A 15,365-nucleotide genomic window follows, 5' to 3' on the forward strand; every position below is an offset into this window, starting at 1 on the left:
GTGGCACCCGGAGAGCATGGCAGGTGGGGGGTGGAGCTGTCTGCGGAAGTTGATGTCACTGAGTCCTGCGGGTGGCACCCGGAGAGCATGGCAGGCGGGGGGTGGAGCTGTCTGTGGAAGATGATGTCCCTCAGTTCTGTGGGTGGCACCCGGAGAGCATGGCAGGCAGGGGGTGGAGCTGTCTGCAGAAGGTGATGTCACTGAGTCCTGCAGGTGGCACCTGGAGAGCATGGCAGGTGGGGGGTGGAGCTGTCTGTGGAAGGTGATGTCATTCAGTTCTGCGGGTGGCACCCAGGGAGCATGGCAGGCGGGGGGCGGAGCTGCCTGTGGAAGATGATGTCACTGAGTCCTGTGGGTGGCACCCAGGGAGCATGGCAGGCAGGGGGTGGAGCTGTCTGTGGAAGGTGATGTCACTCAGTTAGTTCTGTGGGTTTGCCATGGGGAGGCGCCTTTGCAGCTGTGTGTTTCGTCACATCCTGTGCCGTATTACTTCTCTCAAAACATCCAGAGGTCAGTAATGCTGTGCCCACAGCCCCCTTACGCCTTGCCTGGGTCAAACCTAAGTCGTAGATGTTTCCCAGAGAACCTCACGCTCTTGTGTGTGGAAATGGGGATGAAGGCGCTCACAGTGCCGTCGTAACAGCAGAACACTGGAAAAGCCAGTGACCATCCACAGGAGGACGGACTAAAAAGTCAGAATATTGGTGCGATGGAGCACAGCTTTGAGCCACGCAAACAAGGGCAAACAAGTCAGCCCGCATACGCTTCAGACGTTACGCTGAGTGGGGAAAAAACAAGTTGCGGAAAACTACATGTAATTCGATAGCAGTTAATGTTTTAAAATGTAAGACAAGCTTATGAGCTGTTCATGAATATATACATATACATGCAGCTGATGGGCAGGTAACGAGATTAAAATGCTGCCCTTCTGTGTGACAAAACAGGAGTTTATAATTGTAATATTTAAAATGTTTTGTTTTTAAATAAGTCGCTTTCTATATTTGGACATTGGCATTGTTGTAGCACTTAACATTTATGCGGAACACTATTACTTTTAACAATGTTATTGTATTTGTTCCTAATCAAATTAACGAAGATCATTAATTGAAGATCGCTAGGCCACTAGAATGTATGAGACTTAAGCTCTGTATTTTAAATCTGGTGGTTTTTTTTTTTCTCCTTATATATTAGGAGCATCACAAAAGATCAATTCCAAGGGACACCTGGAACCTCCTTCTGGACTTTGGAAACATGATTGCAGATGATATGTCTAACTACGATGAAGAAGGTACCGGAAGTTGTGCTTCAGATGACTGACCGAAATGCTTACACCTGAGAACGTTAACTTTTCCTGCCTCTAGAGTGGTGACCCTGTCACTGAGATGGGGGTGGTGATAATACTACCTACCCCCTTCCTTATTTTCTGTAAATCATACAAAAGAAAAATGCGGCTTTATATTTAGTGTAAATCAAGAAGACAGTCCTCTAAGCCAAAGCATTTCAAAATTGGATGTGCAGAGACCCCCATGGTGGAGCCACAGAGTTAGGTGTTCGGAAACCACCACTCCCAGATTCTCAGTCACGCATAATGCCTTAGGTCAGTTCCACACTGCGCTCTTTAGGCTTCCTCAGAGATTCCAGCTCCTGTCTTCTTACGTAAATATATCTCTATATATTTGTCTCCCCCCGTGTTTAGGACGCTGCATTGGAGGACCTTTGGAGCCTGCTGTGTGCTGGGCACGCTGCCACCTTCGGGAGGGATGGTCTCTGGGTGGAAGGCCTCCCTCCAGACCCCCACCCACTTTGCTTCCTCCCTCCCCCTCGGCAGGCAGTGATCTGTTCTGGGCACTGGCGCCACGCCTTTAATGGGTGGTTTACGTGGCTGTCTGCCTGCTTTAGCTTCTGTTTCTCTGTGTCCTCTACACGTTGCACCGTCCCTAGATCAGAGGCACCCAGTAACTGCTTGTCAAATGAAAGAAGGGATCATTGAATTTCATTGACAGAAGCACAGCTTCCAGGATTGAGACAGCAGTGCAGGAGCTCAGAGGGCCCTCGGGGCTGCCGGGACAGGGAAGGGCAGGGCACGAGGGGGTGGTCCCACTGGGGAAGAGCCGCAGGAGGCAGCACCCCCTGCTGGTAAGAATGCCAGTGACCTGAGGAACGTGCCTCCTGGTCCGAGTGGGTCCATTTCACTCCCTTCCTGAGCAGCTGGTGTGACTGCCTGGGGCACTCATGGAGCAAGCAGGGCCACTGTGAGCCCACAGCCCCCTGGACATACCAGCACGCACACACCAGGGCTCCCGACCTGGCTGTGCTAGGACAAAAGAACTGGGTAACTTGGGCTGGTTCATTCTGTGAAACACAAATGGTATGGACCTCAAATCATTTGAGTTCTTGAAATGTAAATGTTGGATTGATATGTGACACAATGCCTTGAAGATAAAAACGGTGCTCTAACGCGTCTTCTGTTTGCTTGCTTTCCTTTAGGAGCTTGGCCTGTTCTTATAGATGATTTTGTAGAATATGCACGGCCAGTAGTCACAGGTGGAAAACGCAGCCTTTTCTAGGCAGCAAGTTAAGCAGGAGTAAGATTGTGAAATGATTTGTATCCTGCAAGGAGATTTCGGTCAGTTCCTGGGTGCATTGTCACTGATTCCAGAAGTCATTGTTGACCCGCCATGGAACCAGAGGAGCCCCTCCCATTCTGCCGGAGGACAGCAGTGGCTGCTTTGTGGACACCGCAGGAAGTTCCCCAGGACATGGCTGCTTTGGGATGTTTGGAGATTTGTCATCATAGCTGTTGCGTTAGGAGATTTCTGCATGACTTTTTAGTATTTACAAAACACTAAGGTAGAGCCGTGGCGCCGCCTGTGGGACTGCAGAGCATGCTGCGTAGCTCGCGCCATCAGGCGAACCAGCGGCCGGCCGAACGCCGCCGAATGATGTTGCAGTGGCACTGGAAGCACGGCACGTGTCCTCTGCAGGATGCTGCGTTTTTATATAAGTCAAAGCTGTTAAGAATGTGCCCTAAAGGAGATGATGTTGTCATAGAGTCTAATGTTTTTTAAAATTGGTGCCAGGAATTCAAGATTTATATTTTTTGAATTATCGAATATCTAGATTTACCAGCTCTATTTTTGTTTCCATTTTCTCTAGACATACATCTGAAAATCATTTTATGGTTCTCAGTCCCCATGTAGCTTTGCACAGCAACGGCACACATGGCACAATTCCAGCAGAGTTTATCTCACACCGTTTATACATCAGTGGACCCCTCTTACTTAAATGTTACTTGACCTGAGAAACTTCATAAAGTGTGTTTTTAAAAAATATGTTTTAGTTATATTTTAAAAGACATTTTTCCATGAAAAACATTTCTTTCATGAGTGATGAATTGTAGATTTTAAAATCGAGGCCAGGCACGGTGGCTCACGTCTGTAATCCCAGCACTTTGGGAGGCCGAGGCAGGTGGATCACCTGACGTCAGGTGTTCGAGACCAGCCTGGCCAACATGGTGAAACCTCGTCTCTACTAAAAATACAAAAATTAGCCGGGCGTAGTGGCACATGCCTATAATCTGAGCTACTCGGGAGGCTGAGGCAGGAGAATCGCTTGAACCCAGGAGACGGAGGTTACGGTGAGTCGAGATTGCGCCACTGCACTCCATCCTGGATGACAGAGTGAGATTCTGTCTCAATAAATTAAAAAATAAATCAATACAATAAAATCGAATGAGTTGGTTTTTTCCACCCTCCTGTGGTGCCCATGGTGCCAGCATCTGAACCTTTGTGCCCCTGTGCACATTCGGAAGCTAAAATGTACATCGTTGTCCGAAAAAACCCAACCCCAAAACCTTCATCTGATTGGTGAGCTGAAGTCTGTCTTTGTGCCGTGTTTTCATCTGTTTTTCGTGGCCTCCTGGTTGAGGGGTACCCACGAGTGCCGCCCAGGTGTGGAGGGCATGTGTCGAGTTGTGGACATCACTGCTGACCCTACCTCACATGTGCCGAGACCCTCATGTCACAAGTGTGCCTTGCTGCCCCCCTGCAGCACCGTGCAGGACGTGGACCAGCTGGAGATGTTTCCCAGGGGAGAGGAGAGTCGCAGCAGATGACCCAGCTGCGGTGTGAGAGAGCAGAGCCCAGACGCGCAGCTGGGTTGGCTTCTGAGAACAGGACTCGCCCTGTGCTTCAGGAACATCTGATGGCTGAGGTTCGTGAGCTTGGCGGCTGCAGGACGAACCTTCGATGCTTCTCAGCAGAGATGGTCACAGGGGGCAGCAGGGACAGGACTGGAAGGGACCTGCAGCCTGGAGACCCCGCCTGGCCCCCGCTGGCTTCTGGTGGTCCAGTGATGGGCAAGTCACAGACCTTCCCCAGGCTCTGCTTCCGGAACCCTTAACGGGAAACTGGGCCTGTCTACCTTTAGAAGTCTTCGATTCTCAGAGAGCATTTGTTTAATACAATAAAAACTGGCTTTAATAAAAACCTCAAAAATGTGAGCGCATCTTGGAGGCTTCATGGATTCTTGACATGTAATTGTTCTGTTCAGAAAAGTTTATAGAATTCAGATAATTCTGTATAAATTATGGAGATCCGCAGTACTTTTTTGTTTTTGAGATTTAAAGTTCTAAGAGATTGTCAATAGATATCAAAATATCACTGGACAAAGGCTTTTCCAGAAATTGTTTTTTTCTTCTGTTGTACACATTTGAGTCCTGCATGCTGTGAAATGCTGAGAACAGAAGCATTAAATCGTTTTATCTGGGGTATGGTTTCCTTTCGATTTCTCCTCGGCTGCAGGGATGCCTGCCTACAGGTGTCAGCATCTGAGCCCTTGTCCCGGGATGACAGAACAGCCCCCAGCTAGCAACCAGCGGGCAAGCCCCTGCCCTTCCGTGTGGCGCACCAGCCCTGACCAGGTAACAGGTCCTCAGGCAGCTTCTGTCGTTGCGTTCCCTCTCAGTGGTGCACCGTGTGCCTGAAGTGGTAGCTCGTGAGGAATTAGGGATCTCACAATAGGATTTACGGGGGTGTGTGGGAGCAGGGCGGGGGGACGTGTGCCAGCACGCACTGCTGGAAACCATCCCTTATCGGAGGGAAACAGCCAAGCACCGGGGTCGAAGGATCATGTGCGACCTGCCCCTTCGCAGTGCACCTGCCAGGCATTCCGGAATCAACATTGCCAGCTCCTCTCAGTGACATTGTGCATGTCATTGTGTTGTTTTAGCTTTAAGTTTATATCCATTTGTGACCTCAGGCTTCATGGGGCCAAGAGTAAACTTCTGATATTTGTTACTGTGTCCACGGTTTCAGGTACAAAGTAGGGGCTCTGCAAATATTTCCTGGATAAACTAATTAGCTAACCTTATCCCGTTCTGTTTGCTGAGGGAGCCAGACAGTGCTCTTGGCAAAGGTTTCCGCTGCCTGAGAATCGACTGAAGCGCCCAGCGAGGGGTCTGTGTCACTCCCCTCAACAACACAGGCTTTGGCCCCACAGTGCAGCTCTGCCTAGAACGGGTGGGAGTTCGAACGAAGGGCTGCTCTCCTGTCTGTCCTGTTTGGGTAGGGAACCTGCGTGCATGCTGTTTTTCGTGTTTGGGGTTTTTTTGTTTTGTTTTTGAGACGGCGTTTTGCTCTTGTTGCCCAGGCTGGAGTGCACTGGCGTGATCTTGGCTCACGGCAACCTCTGCCTCCTGGGTTCAAGCGATTCTCCTGCCTCAGCCTCCCAGGTAGCTGGGATTACAGGTGCACACCACCATGCCTGGCTAATTTTTGTATTTTTAGTAGAGATGGGGTTTCATCATATTGGTCAGGCTGGTCTCAAAATCCTGACCTCAGGTGATCCGCCGGCCTCGGCGTCCCAAAGCGCTGGGATTGTAGGCGTGAGCCCCTGCGCCCGGCCTGCCCGCTGGTTTTGAAGGACTGGTTGTTTCTGGATCTCAGGATCATGGTAGCTGGCATGATTTTGTTAATGCCTGGCTCTACCAGCAGACAGTGGAGGATGAGATGAGCTCACTGCTCGAGAACCTCCAGTTTAACAAGTGCTGGTATAACGCCACACGGTGACTTAAATGCTTCTTGCTGTCTCGCTGCATACTACAAGAGTTTCGTGTTTTTTGTTTTTGTTTTTGTTTTGAGACGGAGTCTCGCTCTGTCTCCCAGGCTGGAGTGCAGTGGCCGGATCTCAGCTCACTGCAAGCTCCGCCTCCCGGGTTCATGCCATTCTCCTGCCTCAGCCTCCCGAGTAGCTGGGACCACAGGCGCCGCCACCTCGCCTGGCTAGTTTTTTGTATTTTTAGTAGAGATGGGGTTTCACCGTGTTAGCCAGGATGGTCTCGATCTCCTGACCTCATGATCCGCCCGTCTCAGCCTCCCAAAGTGCTGGGATTACAGGCTTGAGCCACTGCGCCCGGCCGAGTTTCGTTTTTATCAGACGCATTTCTTCAGTCCAGGTGTCACTCCCTTCGCTTCCCCTGGGTCTGATGGAAACCAGGCCCCGAGGAGGGAGGTGGGAGACAGACAGCCCCGCTGGGCACCCGGCCTCTGTAGAGACCTGTCCAGGGCTGGGGTTGGGCGACGGTCTGTTTCCCTAATTTATTTCAAACCAGGAGCCCTGGCTGGTCTGCCTCACCCCCGGCCTCCGTATTTTTGATATTCTTTTCATGAGCTAGCAGGGATGTTGTAAATACGCTGAGCTGACTGAGGGCCGGATGGGAGGTTCCAGCGAAGCCTGTGCTTTGCTGACGACTTTCCCCCTCACAGCGCAGTCCGGTTATCTGAGAGCCGTTAAACACCGCACAGTGCAGTCCGGTTATCTGAGAGCCGTTAAACACCCGCATGCTGAGAAGACACCGTCGTTTTTCACACGGGAGCTAGATAGACTTTGTTCCCTTTGCAAAGTGTTCTATCAAAAACATTTCATAATCGAAAAGTTTTCTAAAAAAAACTGCATGTCACAGATTAGTCTCAACATTATGTTGCGTGAAGGAAGACGGACACTGAAGGCCACACATTGTATTTGAAATGTCCAGGAAAGGCAGAACTGTAGACAGCAGATGGGTTGTTGCCTGAGGGTTGAGGGCACGCCCCGCAGCGGGCCGCAGTGACAGGCACGCCTGCACACATTTGCTCCCGCGTCACCCCGCACCACACACGGGGAAGTGAGAGGAGCTCCCGCTCTGTCAATGCTCTGAAGTGCAGAAGCCAGCAGACTCCTTTGCTGAGGAGCTGGTGCCTGTCCAGACGCGGAAGAAAGCTGACACCTCCCACGTGGGGGACAGAAAGGTCCTCTCATTGGTGCCACCTGCAGAGATGGACAAGGAGTGCCCGGCCGTCAGAGGACGCTCCTGACAGCGACACAATGACCACTATAAAAGTCAGGCGGGCCGAGGAGGAGACAAAGGCCAGGACGCTCTGCAGCCGTAGGGTAAGAGGAGCTGCCTCCCGAGATGGAGAAATTTAAGGCTGCGATGTTGCTGGGGAGTGTCGGCGATGCTCTTGGCTACAGAAATGTCTGCAAGGAGAACAGCACTGGGGGCATGAAGATTCAGGAGGAGCTGCAACGTTCTGGGGGCCTGGACCACCTCGTCCTCTCGCCAGGAGAATGGCCCGTGAGTGACAATACCATCATGCACATGGCAACCGCCGAGGCCCTCACCACAGGTAGGGCCGGGCCCCATCACGCTCTGGTGCGTGGGCTGGAGGGAGCACTGTGACCATAGGTAGGGCTGGGCCCCACCTCGCTCCTATGTGTGGGCTGGAGGGAGCACTGTGGCCACAGGTAGGGCCGGGCCCTGCCTCGCTCTGGCATGTGGGCTGGAGGGAACACTGCGGCCACAGGTAGGGCCAGGCCCTGTCACTCTCTGGTGCATGGGCTGGAGGGAGCACTGTGACCATAGGTAGGGCCGGGCCCCGCCGTGCTGTGGCGTGTGGGCTGGAGGGAGCACTGTGGCCACAGGTAGGGCCGGGCCCCGCCGTGCTGTGGCGTGTGGGCTGGAGGAAACACTGCGGCCACAGGTAGGGCCGGGCCCTGCCGTGCTGTGGCGTGTGGGCTGGAGGGAACACTGCGGCCACAGGTAGGGCCTGGCCCGCCTCGCTCCTGTGTGTGGGCTGGAGGGAGCACTGTGGCTGCTCAAGTTCTCCCAGTAAGCCTCTGAGAGCTTTGAAGGCAGTGCGGTCCTTCAGTCGATGGTGTTACATGATGCCGCTGCTAAAAGTGGCAATTTAATAGACACCAGTGTCCCTCAAATTTGATATGAGGCAGATCGTGTTTCTCCTGTGGTTTCTCTGGGGGTCACAGTATTACTTTGCAGATTAAGATTCAATTTTTAAACGTGACTTTTCACTTGTGTTTGTAAAGTGTTAACTAAGCCTAGCACCTTCTGTTTCTAATAGAGTTAAAGCCAATTAAGCCTCTCTCAGCTGTGCCAGTGTGAGCAGGGTGATTCGGCCGTGCCGGTGTGAGAAGGGTGAGGGCTCACCTCTCACTCAGAGATTAAACCTTCTTGTTCCAAATTCATTACAAAGGGATGTAAAATAAGCCCGTTTAAAATGTGGACCCATTAATACTGTTTGGGGATTAGTTCTAAATTCCAATGACTGAAGGTTAGAACATCATCTCCCAAAACGGTTCAGCTTGGAGAGTTGCCCATACACAAATGTGTTCTAAGAAAATGACGTAAACTCGACTGGACGAGATTGGAGACAAAGCTTCTTAAAATACCTTTAAGTAGCAAATTGATTTTAGGATCAAGCTTTTGCATGAATTTCAGGGAAATGGCAGGTGCACAGACATGCAGTCCAGCTTTCCTACGAGGCATTTGCTCTTCCAAACCTCGTGGGTGCTGTCTGTTGATCACGGCAGAATTAAAATCTGAGGGCTGCAGCTAAGTCACTGAAATCTCACGCGTTCACTCCACCATTCCGTTCGTCTGCCACGGACGCGCCCAGTTTAGTTCTGTGCTCACGGTGGAGGAATGCCATCGAGCCTGTGGCCGGTCCCTAAATAACGGGAGAGCTGAAGCGCCGGCGATAAGATAAGGCTCCCAGCTTGCTGGAGACAGGGAGGCGTCCGAGTGTTCACAGCCTTGACGTCGGGGAGCTCCTGCTTCTGGTTTTCCAGGCAGCCTCTTGTGTGCCCTTAGGACCAGCAGCCCCACGTTTGTGTCCCCGCAGCCCAGAGCAGGCGCACCCCACACACAGACACCTGTGGGAGAAGGCTCCTGCTTGTTTTCACCGTAAACGGCTGGTCCTCACTCTTGAGCATGGCTTCCTCTGGGCGTCTCATGCCGTGTGTGCACTCACAGCAGCTCTGCATGTCCCATCTCTGGTGGCACTTGGTGGGCGTTTTGTGAGTGGCAGTGTCCCATGGCTGTGGGTCTGGTCCTGCCAGGCCTGCAGGGAGGGCAGCAGCATAGGACACTCCAAAAATGCACCGACGGAGATCAGCCCAACAGGACACGAAATTCACACAGTTCAAAGGGTTACGGACGTTCGGGGTGCTGTTTTTTGTTTGTTTTTTGAGACAGAGTCTTGCTCCATCGCCCAGGCTGGAGTGCAGTGGCGTGATCTCAGCTCACTGCAACCTCCACCTCCTGGGTTCAAGCGATTCTCCTGCCTCAGCCTCCTGAGTAGCTGGGCTACAGGCACCCGCCACCACACCTGGCCGATTTGTGTATTTTTAGTAGAGACGGGGTTTCACCTTGTTGTCCAGGCTGGTCTCAAACTCCTGACCTCAAGTGATCCACCCACCTCAGCCTCCCAAAGTGCTGGGCTGACAGGCATGAGCCACCGTGGGGCGCTGTTATTAAGAAGGAAGGAAGTTTGCTCTAAGCTCTCACGGTCCTCAGCTGTGGACGGGAAGGAAGGGTTCACTGCGCTGCTGCAGCGTCTAGTTTCTGTGTCCTGAGAAAACATGCGTCCAAGATCGCCCCTGGAATCGCTTACCCCTCTAGAAACCAAAGCAAGCAGATTCTTTTCAACTCACTAAAAATCAAAGTTGAAATTTCACTTAAGTTTAGCTTTGTTCTTTAAATCACAAATTGTAGCCTATGGAAGGGGGTCCTTGAGCCGTGTTAACAATGGTGAGGGCTGGGCACAGTGGCTCACGTCTGCAATCCCAGCACTGTGGGAGGCCAAGGTGGGCAGACTGCCTGAGCCCAGGAGTTCTAGATCAGCCTAGGGACATAGCAAGACTCCGTCTCTACAAAACGACAATGGTGAGTGCTGACTCCACAGCACTTCTGTACCAGGCATTGTTCCAGCTGCTTCACGTGTGTTATCCTCCACACGAGCTCCTCACATCACCGCGGAGGCTGATTTTATCACAGTCTTACAGGAGAAGGAACTGACATACAGAGAGGTTCAGGCACTTGCCCAGTGCCACACAGCCCAGTGAGTGGTGGAGCTTGGACGGGAACCACACAGTCTGTCCCCGTGCTCGTAAGCACCCTCCCTGACTGCTGAGGTCGCGGCGGCCTGCAGGTATCATAACAATTGCAGCGTGCTGTGGCTCTTCAGCATGCTTTCCAAAGACAGGCAGGCTTGTACAAACGGAACTACATTTGGCATCTTTAAGTAAGCTGCACTGAAAAGTCCTTCGCCCCGTGAGCCACGGGGCTGTGTGGTCTGGCAAACCCTGGCTCTGCTGCTCAAGTGAGCCCAGGTCGGAGGGTCAGGTGCAGCCTGTGTGGCTCCCCGCTTTTGGGTGTGCCTCTGAACAGGGCACAAAAGCAGACCCTGAACCAGGAATTTGCCGTGTCTAGCGTTCTGCAAGACATATAGGAGAGGCGGCATCTGTGGCCTTGAGCGAAAAGGCCATGTCACGAGCATGTTATCACCAAGTCACTCGGCAGGCATTTAGCAGGTGTGTGTGTGCCAGGCCTGGCGGGGGAGGTGTGCACAGAGAGCTCAGCCATCGCCCAGGTATGCAGCTGGCCATTCCCAGCTCCCCAGCCCCGCTCCCTGGGAAAACGGGGGAAGTGGCTTCCCTGCCAGGGCCTTCCAGCCTCACAGTCACAAAGGATTAAATGGAGTGGCCAGCAAAGTGGGAGGAAGCACTTAGGCCAGTGTGGGAAGGTGACCGAAGGCTCATCTGACACATCTCCACCGTGAGGCTCACTGAGGCCCAACTTCAGGGCCCAGCAGGACGGCGGGAGGTGTCACTGGCCACGGTCTCCAGGGCACAGGGCCTTCTCAGCCTCTCCTGGGGCTGTAATAACTGAAAATACTTGGAAACACGACATTTTGCTACAAGTTCACTGAATGTTAGTATTTTGCCTTTTTTTTATTGAGATAAAAAAATTGGGAGACTCAGGCAGCTTTTTTTTTTTTTTCTTTTTTTAAGACAGAGTCTCATTCTTTTGCCCAGCTGGAGTACAGTGGCACCACCTCGGCTCACTGCAACCTCCACCTCCCTAGTTCAAGGGATTCTCCTGCCTCAGCCTCCCGAGCAGCTGGGCTAACTTGTTGTATTTTTAGTAGAGCCAGGCTGGTCTTGAACTCCTGACCTTATGATCTGCCCATCCTGGCCTCCCAAAGTGCTGGGATTATAGGTGTGAGTCACCGCGCCCGGCCCCTCAGGCAGCTTTATAAACTGATTTGTCTTTCAGGAGACCAGACAGGGAAGACAGGAGACAGGAGTTGAGTGTCCCAAAGGAAAGAAACCTGGGGAGAAGCCCAAGGGTAGCAGCTTTGAAATCTGTTTCTAGCTTAAATTCTAACCTGAAAAGACAATGCTTTTTGTGCCATTTTGTTTTATGGACTTATTTTTGCTTTGAAAAGGCTAAATTTCAGTTAAATACAGACATTTCGTACCTAATTCCAGAATAAAATGAATCCTTTTAGGGGACTCAGGAAGGGTTAGGCTTGTTAACCCAGGACTGAGTTGAGAAAGGCTGTTTGTGGAATGGCTGTGCCGGTGACTGTGAGTGGCACACGCTGGGTTTAGACACAGCCTGGACAAAGCCACGCAGCTCTATGCCCACCCAGGGGCTTCGTGTGCAGGCAAAGGTGACCTTAATTCCTGCAGGAATGCAGCCCTCACATCTCTCCCATGAGACTTCAGGACTCATGTCTCCCAAACCATGGTCTTGCCACATTCTCTGTCCTCCCTGACTCAGAACTGGGGTGATGAATATGGCATGATGTAAAACCATACTGTGCACGCACACAACACCATGTGTGCAGACAACATGCGTGTAGACACCATACACACACAACACCATGTGTACAGAAAACATGCACGGAGACACAATACACACACAACACGGTGCGTGTAGACAACACGATACATACAACACCATGTGTGTAGGCAATGCCATGCACACACAACACTGCATGTAGACAACACTGTGCATGTAAACACCCTGTGTTTACGCAGTGCAATGCTATGCATTTATGACAACATCATACATGCAGGACAGACAATACCATGTGTGTAGACAACACCATGCACATACAACAGTGTGCATGTAGACACCAGGCATGTAGGCAACACTGTGCATGTGGATAACACTGTGCACATAAGACAACAATGTGAGTGTAGACAACACCGTGAGTGTAGACAACGCTGTGAGTATAGACAACACTGTGAGCGTAGACAATGCTGTGAGTGTAGACAACACCGTGAGTGTAGACAGCGCCGTGAGCGTAGACAGCGCCGTGAGCGTAGACAGCGCCGTGAGCGTAGACAGCGCCATGAGTGTAGACAGCGCCGTGAGTGTAGACAGCACCATGAGTGTATACAACACTGTGCGTGTAGACAACAATGTGAGTGTAGACAACACTGTGAGTGTAGACAGCGCCGTGAGTGTAGACACCGTGAGTGTAGACAGCGTCGTGAGTGTATACAACACTGTGAGTATAGACAATAATGTGAGTGTAGATAACACCGTGAGCGTAGACAACGCCGTGAGTGTAGACAATGCCGTGAGTGTAGACAGCGCTGTGAGTGTAGACAATGCCGTGTAGACAACACTGTGAGTATAGACAATGCTGTCCTGTGAGTGTAGACAACACCGTGAGTGTAGACAATGCCGTGAGTGTAGACAGCGCCGTGAGTGTAGACAGCGCCATGAGTGTAGACAACGCCATGAGTGTAGACAACCATGTGAGTGTAGACAACGCCATGAGTGTAGACAGCGCCGTTAGTGTAGACAACACCGTGAGTGTAGACAGCGTCATGAGTGTGGACAGCGTCGTGAGTGTAGACAACGTCATGAGTGTAGACAACAATGTGAGTATAGACAATGCCAGGAGTGTAGACAACACCATGAGTGTAGACAGCGCTGTGAGTGTATACAACGCTGTGAGTGTAGACAATAATGTGAATGTAGACAACACTGTGAGTGTACACAGTGCCATGAGTGTAGACAACGCCGTGAGTGCAGACAACACTGTGAGTGTAGATAACGCTGTGAGTGTAGACAGCACTGTGAGTATAGACAATGCTGTGAGTGTAGACAACACCATGAGTGTAGACAGTGCCGTGAGTGTAGACAGCGCCATGAGTGTAGACAACAATGTGAGTGTAGACAACACCGTGAGTGTAGACAGCGCCGTGAGTGTAGACAGCACCATGAGTGTAGACAGTGCTGTGAGTGTAGACGATGCCGTGTAGACAATGCCGTGAGTATAGACAATGCCGTGAGTGTAGACAACACCGTGAGTGTAGACAACGCTGTGAGTGTAGACAGCGCTGTGAGTGTAGACAATGCTGTGTAGACAACACCATGAGTATAGACAATGCTGTGAGTGTAGACAGTGCTGTGAGTGTAGACAACGCTGTGAGTGTAGACAGTGCTGTGCCCATATGACAACACTGTGCATGTGGACAACACCATGCACAGCCCAGCCGGCCATGCCTCCCAGGACTGCCCCTCACTCTTCAGAGGCCTCTGCTGGGCTGGGTCAGAGAACTGGTGGTAGGAGGACACAACATGGAGTCCTTGTCCTGAGCACTTCCCTGGGGGTTTGCAGCCATAGAAGCCCTCTCTCTCTGGGGGGTTCACAGCCGCGGGGCCCTGCGCGCTCTCTCTGGGGGGTTCACAGGCCCTGCGCGCTCTCTCTGGGGGGTTCACAGCCGCGGGGCCCTGCGTGCTCTCTCTGTGGTGAGAGGAGAGGAGGTTTGCAGCCGCGGGGTCCCGCATGCTCTCTGTAGGGTTTGCAGCCGCTGGGCCCCAAGTGCTCTCTCTGGGAGTTTGCAGCCTCAGGATCCTGTGCACTCTCTCCAAGGGTTTGCAGCCTGAAGATCCTGTGTGCTCTTTCCGGGGGTTTGCAGCCGCTGGGGGCCCTGCACACTCTCTCCGGGGGTTTGCAGCGGTAGAGGTTTTGTGTCCTCGAGGAGGGAGTGACTTTGCCAAGTGCCCCTCCTAATCTCACCACCCATCCGTGCTGGGACATCTGGCTCTGATGTGGCTGAGGAAGGCCCCAGCCACCAGCGGGAAGGTCTTTTGCTTCCAAGTGCCATTTCTGCCCCATGGAGGGTGGGCCAAGCCTCCGTCTTTGCCTCCTTCTCCCCATTCATTCCCACCCCTCCCCTCCCCAAAGGTGGGGGATTCATCACCAAGGAAAAGGGAGCAGTGGCATCTCCCGGGGCCGACCCGCAAGCCCAGAGTGCAGTTTTAGTACAGAATGAAAACAAGCTGCTGGGTGTTAAAGTGGCCGTCGGGAGGGGCGCCCTCGCCGGTCCCACCTCGGTGGGCATCTGCCTGCCACAGCCTGTCCTGGCATGGCCGGGCGCCCGGGCTCTGGTTTCAGAGGCTGTGTGGACTCCATCCACACACTACAGGTTACTTAATCACAGAAGTGCTCTGGCTTTGCCGGCAAACACATTTGCCAGCTCTGGCCTTGGGCAAGACACATAGCCTCACCGAGCCTTATCAGGCAAACCGGCAAATAAGAACCAGCCCTTGCTGTGGGAGGATGTCTGGGCCTTCCGAGTGCTGGGCGTAGGGCAGGTGTCTGCTGTGTCCAGCTCCTTCACCCTCGTGCCCCAGGGTCTTTCAGGGGCTCGAGCCCACCCTTGTTTCCAGAGCTTGTGGGGCTGGGGATGCTGCTTGGTGGCAGCTGTCCCTGTTGTACCCGGGTTTCCGGCAAGAGAAGACGGAGCCGGAGCCGGGCACATCGGCCTCCACCGTCTGCATCACAAGCCCATGGAGTGGGCCGGTTTCGGTTCTGTTTGTGGCCACATGGATACAACCGCTGGAAAAGGAGCATGGTGGGGCTGGGTGCGGTGGCTCACACCTGTAATCCTAGCACTTTGGGAGGCCGAGACGGGTGGATCATTAGGTCAGGAGATTGAGACCATCCTGGCTAACACGGTGAAACCCCGTCTCTATTAAAAATACAAAAAACTAGCCGGGC

At 52.5% G+C, this 15,365-nt stretch overlaps 2 protein-coding genes across 3 annotated transcripts in view; both read left to right on the plus strand.

The window, feature by feature from the left end:
* The window catches only part of DCUN1D2 (DCN1, defective in cullin neddylation 1, domain containing 2), a 39,490-nt gene extending 34,721 nt beyond the window's left edge, over nt 1-4,769 (plus strand). The window contains exons 5-6 of the mRNA XM_011979424.1: nt 1,192-1,288; nt 2,488-4,769. Coding sequence (XP_011834814.1) covers nt 1,192-1,288; nt 2,488-2,567 — 177 coding nt within the window. The 3' untranslated portion in view covers nt 2,568-4,769. The remainder of the gene's footprint in view (nt 1-1,191; nt 1,289-2,487) is intronic.
* A 2,594-nt stretch (nt 4,770-7,363) lies between these two features.
* The window catches only part of ADPRHL1 (ADP-ribosylhydrolase like 1), a 31,323-nt gene continuing 23,321 nt past the window's right edge, over nt 7,364-15,365 (plus strand). Inside the window, exon 1 of one of the 2 annotated variants that reach the window (XM_011979425.1) lies at nt 7,364-7,664. In XM_011979425.1, coding sequence (XP_011834815.1) covers nt 7,451-7,664 — 214 coding nt within the window. In that variant the 5' untranslated portion in view covers nt 7,364-7,450. Of the gene's footprint in view, nt 7,665-10,695; nt 10,867-15,365 lie in introns of those variants that run through there. The other variant, XM_011979427.1, reaches the window with a different exon arrangement.

Source organism: Mandrillus leucophaeus, unplaced genomic scaffold (assembly GCF_000951045.1).
Source record: "Mandrillus leucophaeus isolate KB7577 unplaced genomic scaffold, Mleu.le_1.0 Scaffold201, whole genome shotgun sequence".
Taxonomy (NCBI): Eukaryota; Metazoa; Chordata; class Mammalia; order Primates; family Cercopithecidae; genus Mandrillus; species Mandrillus leucophaeus.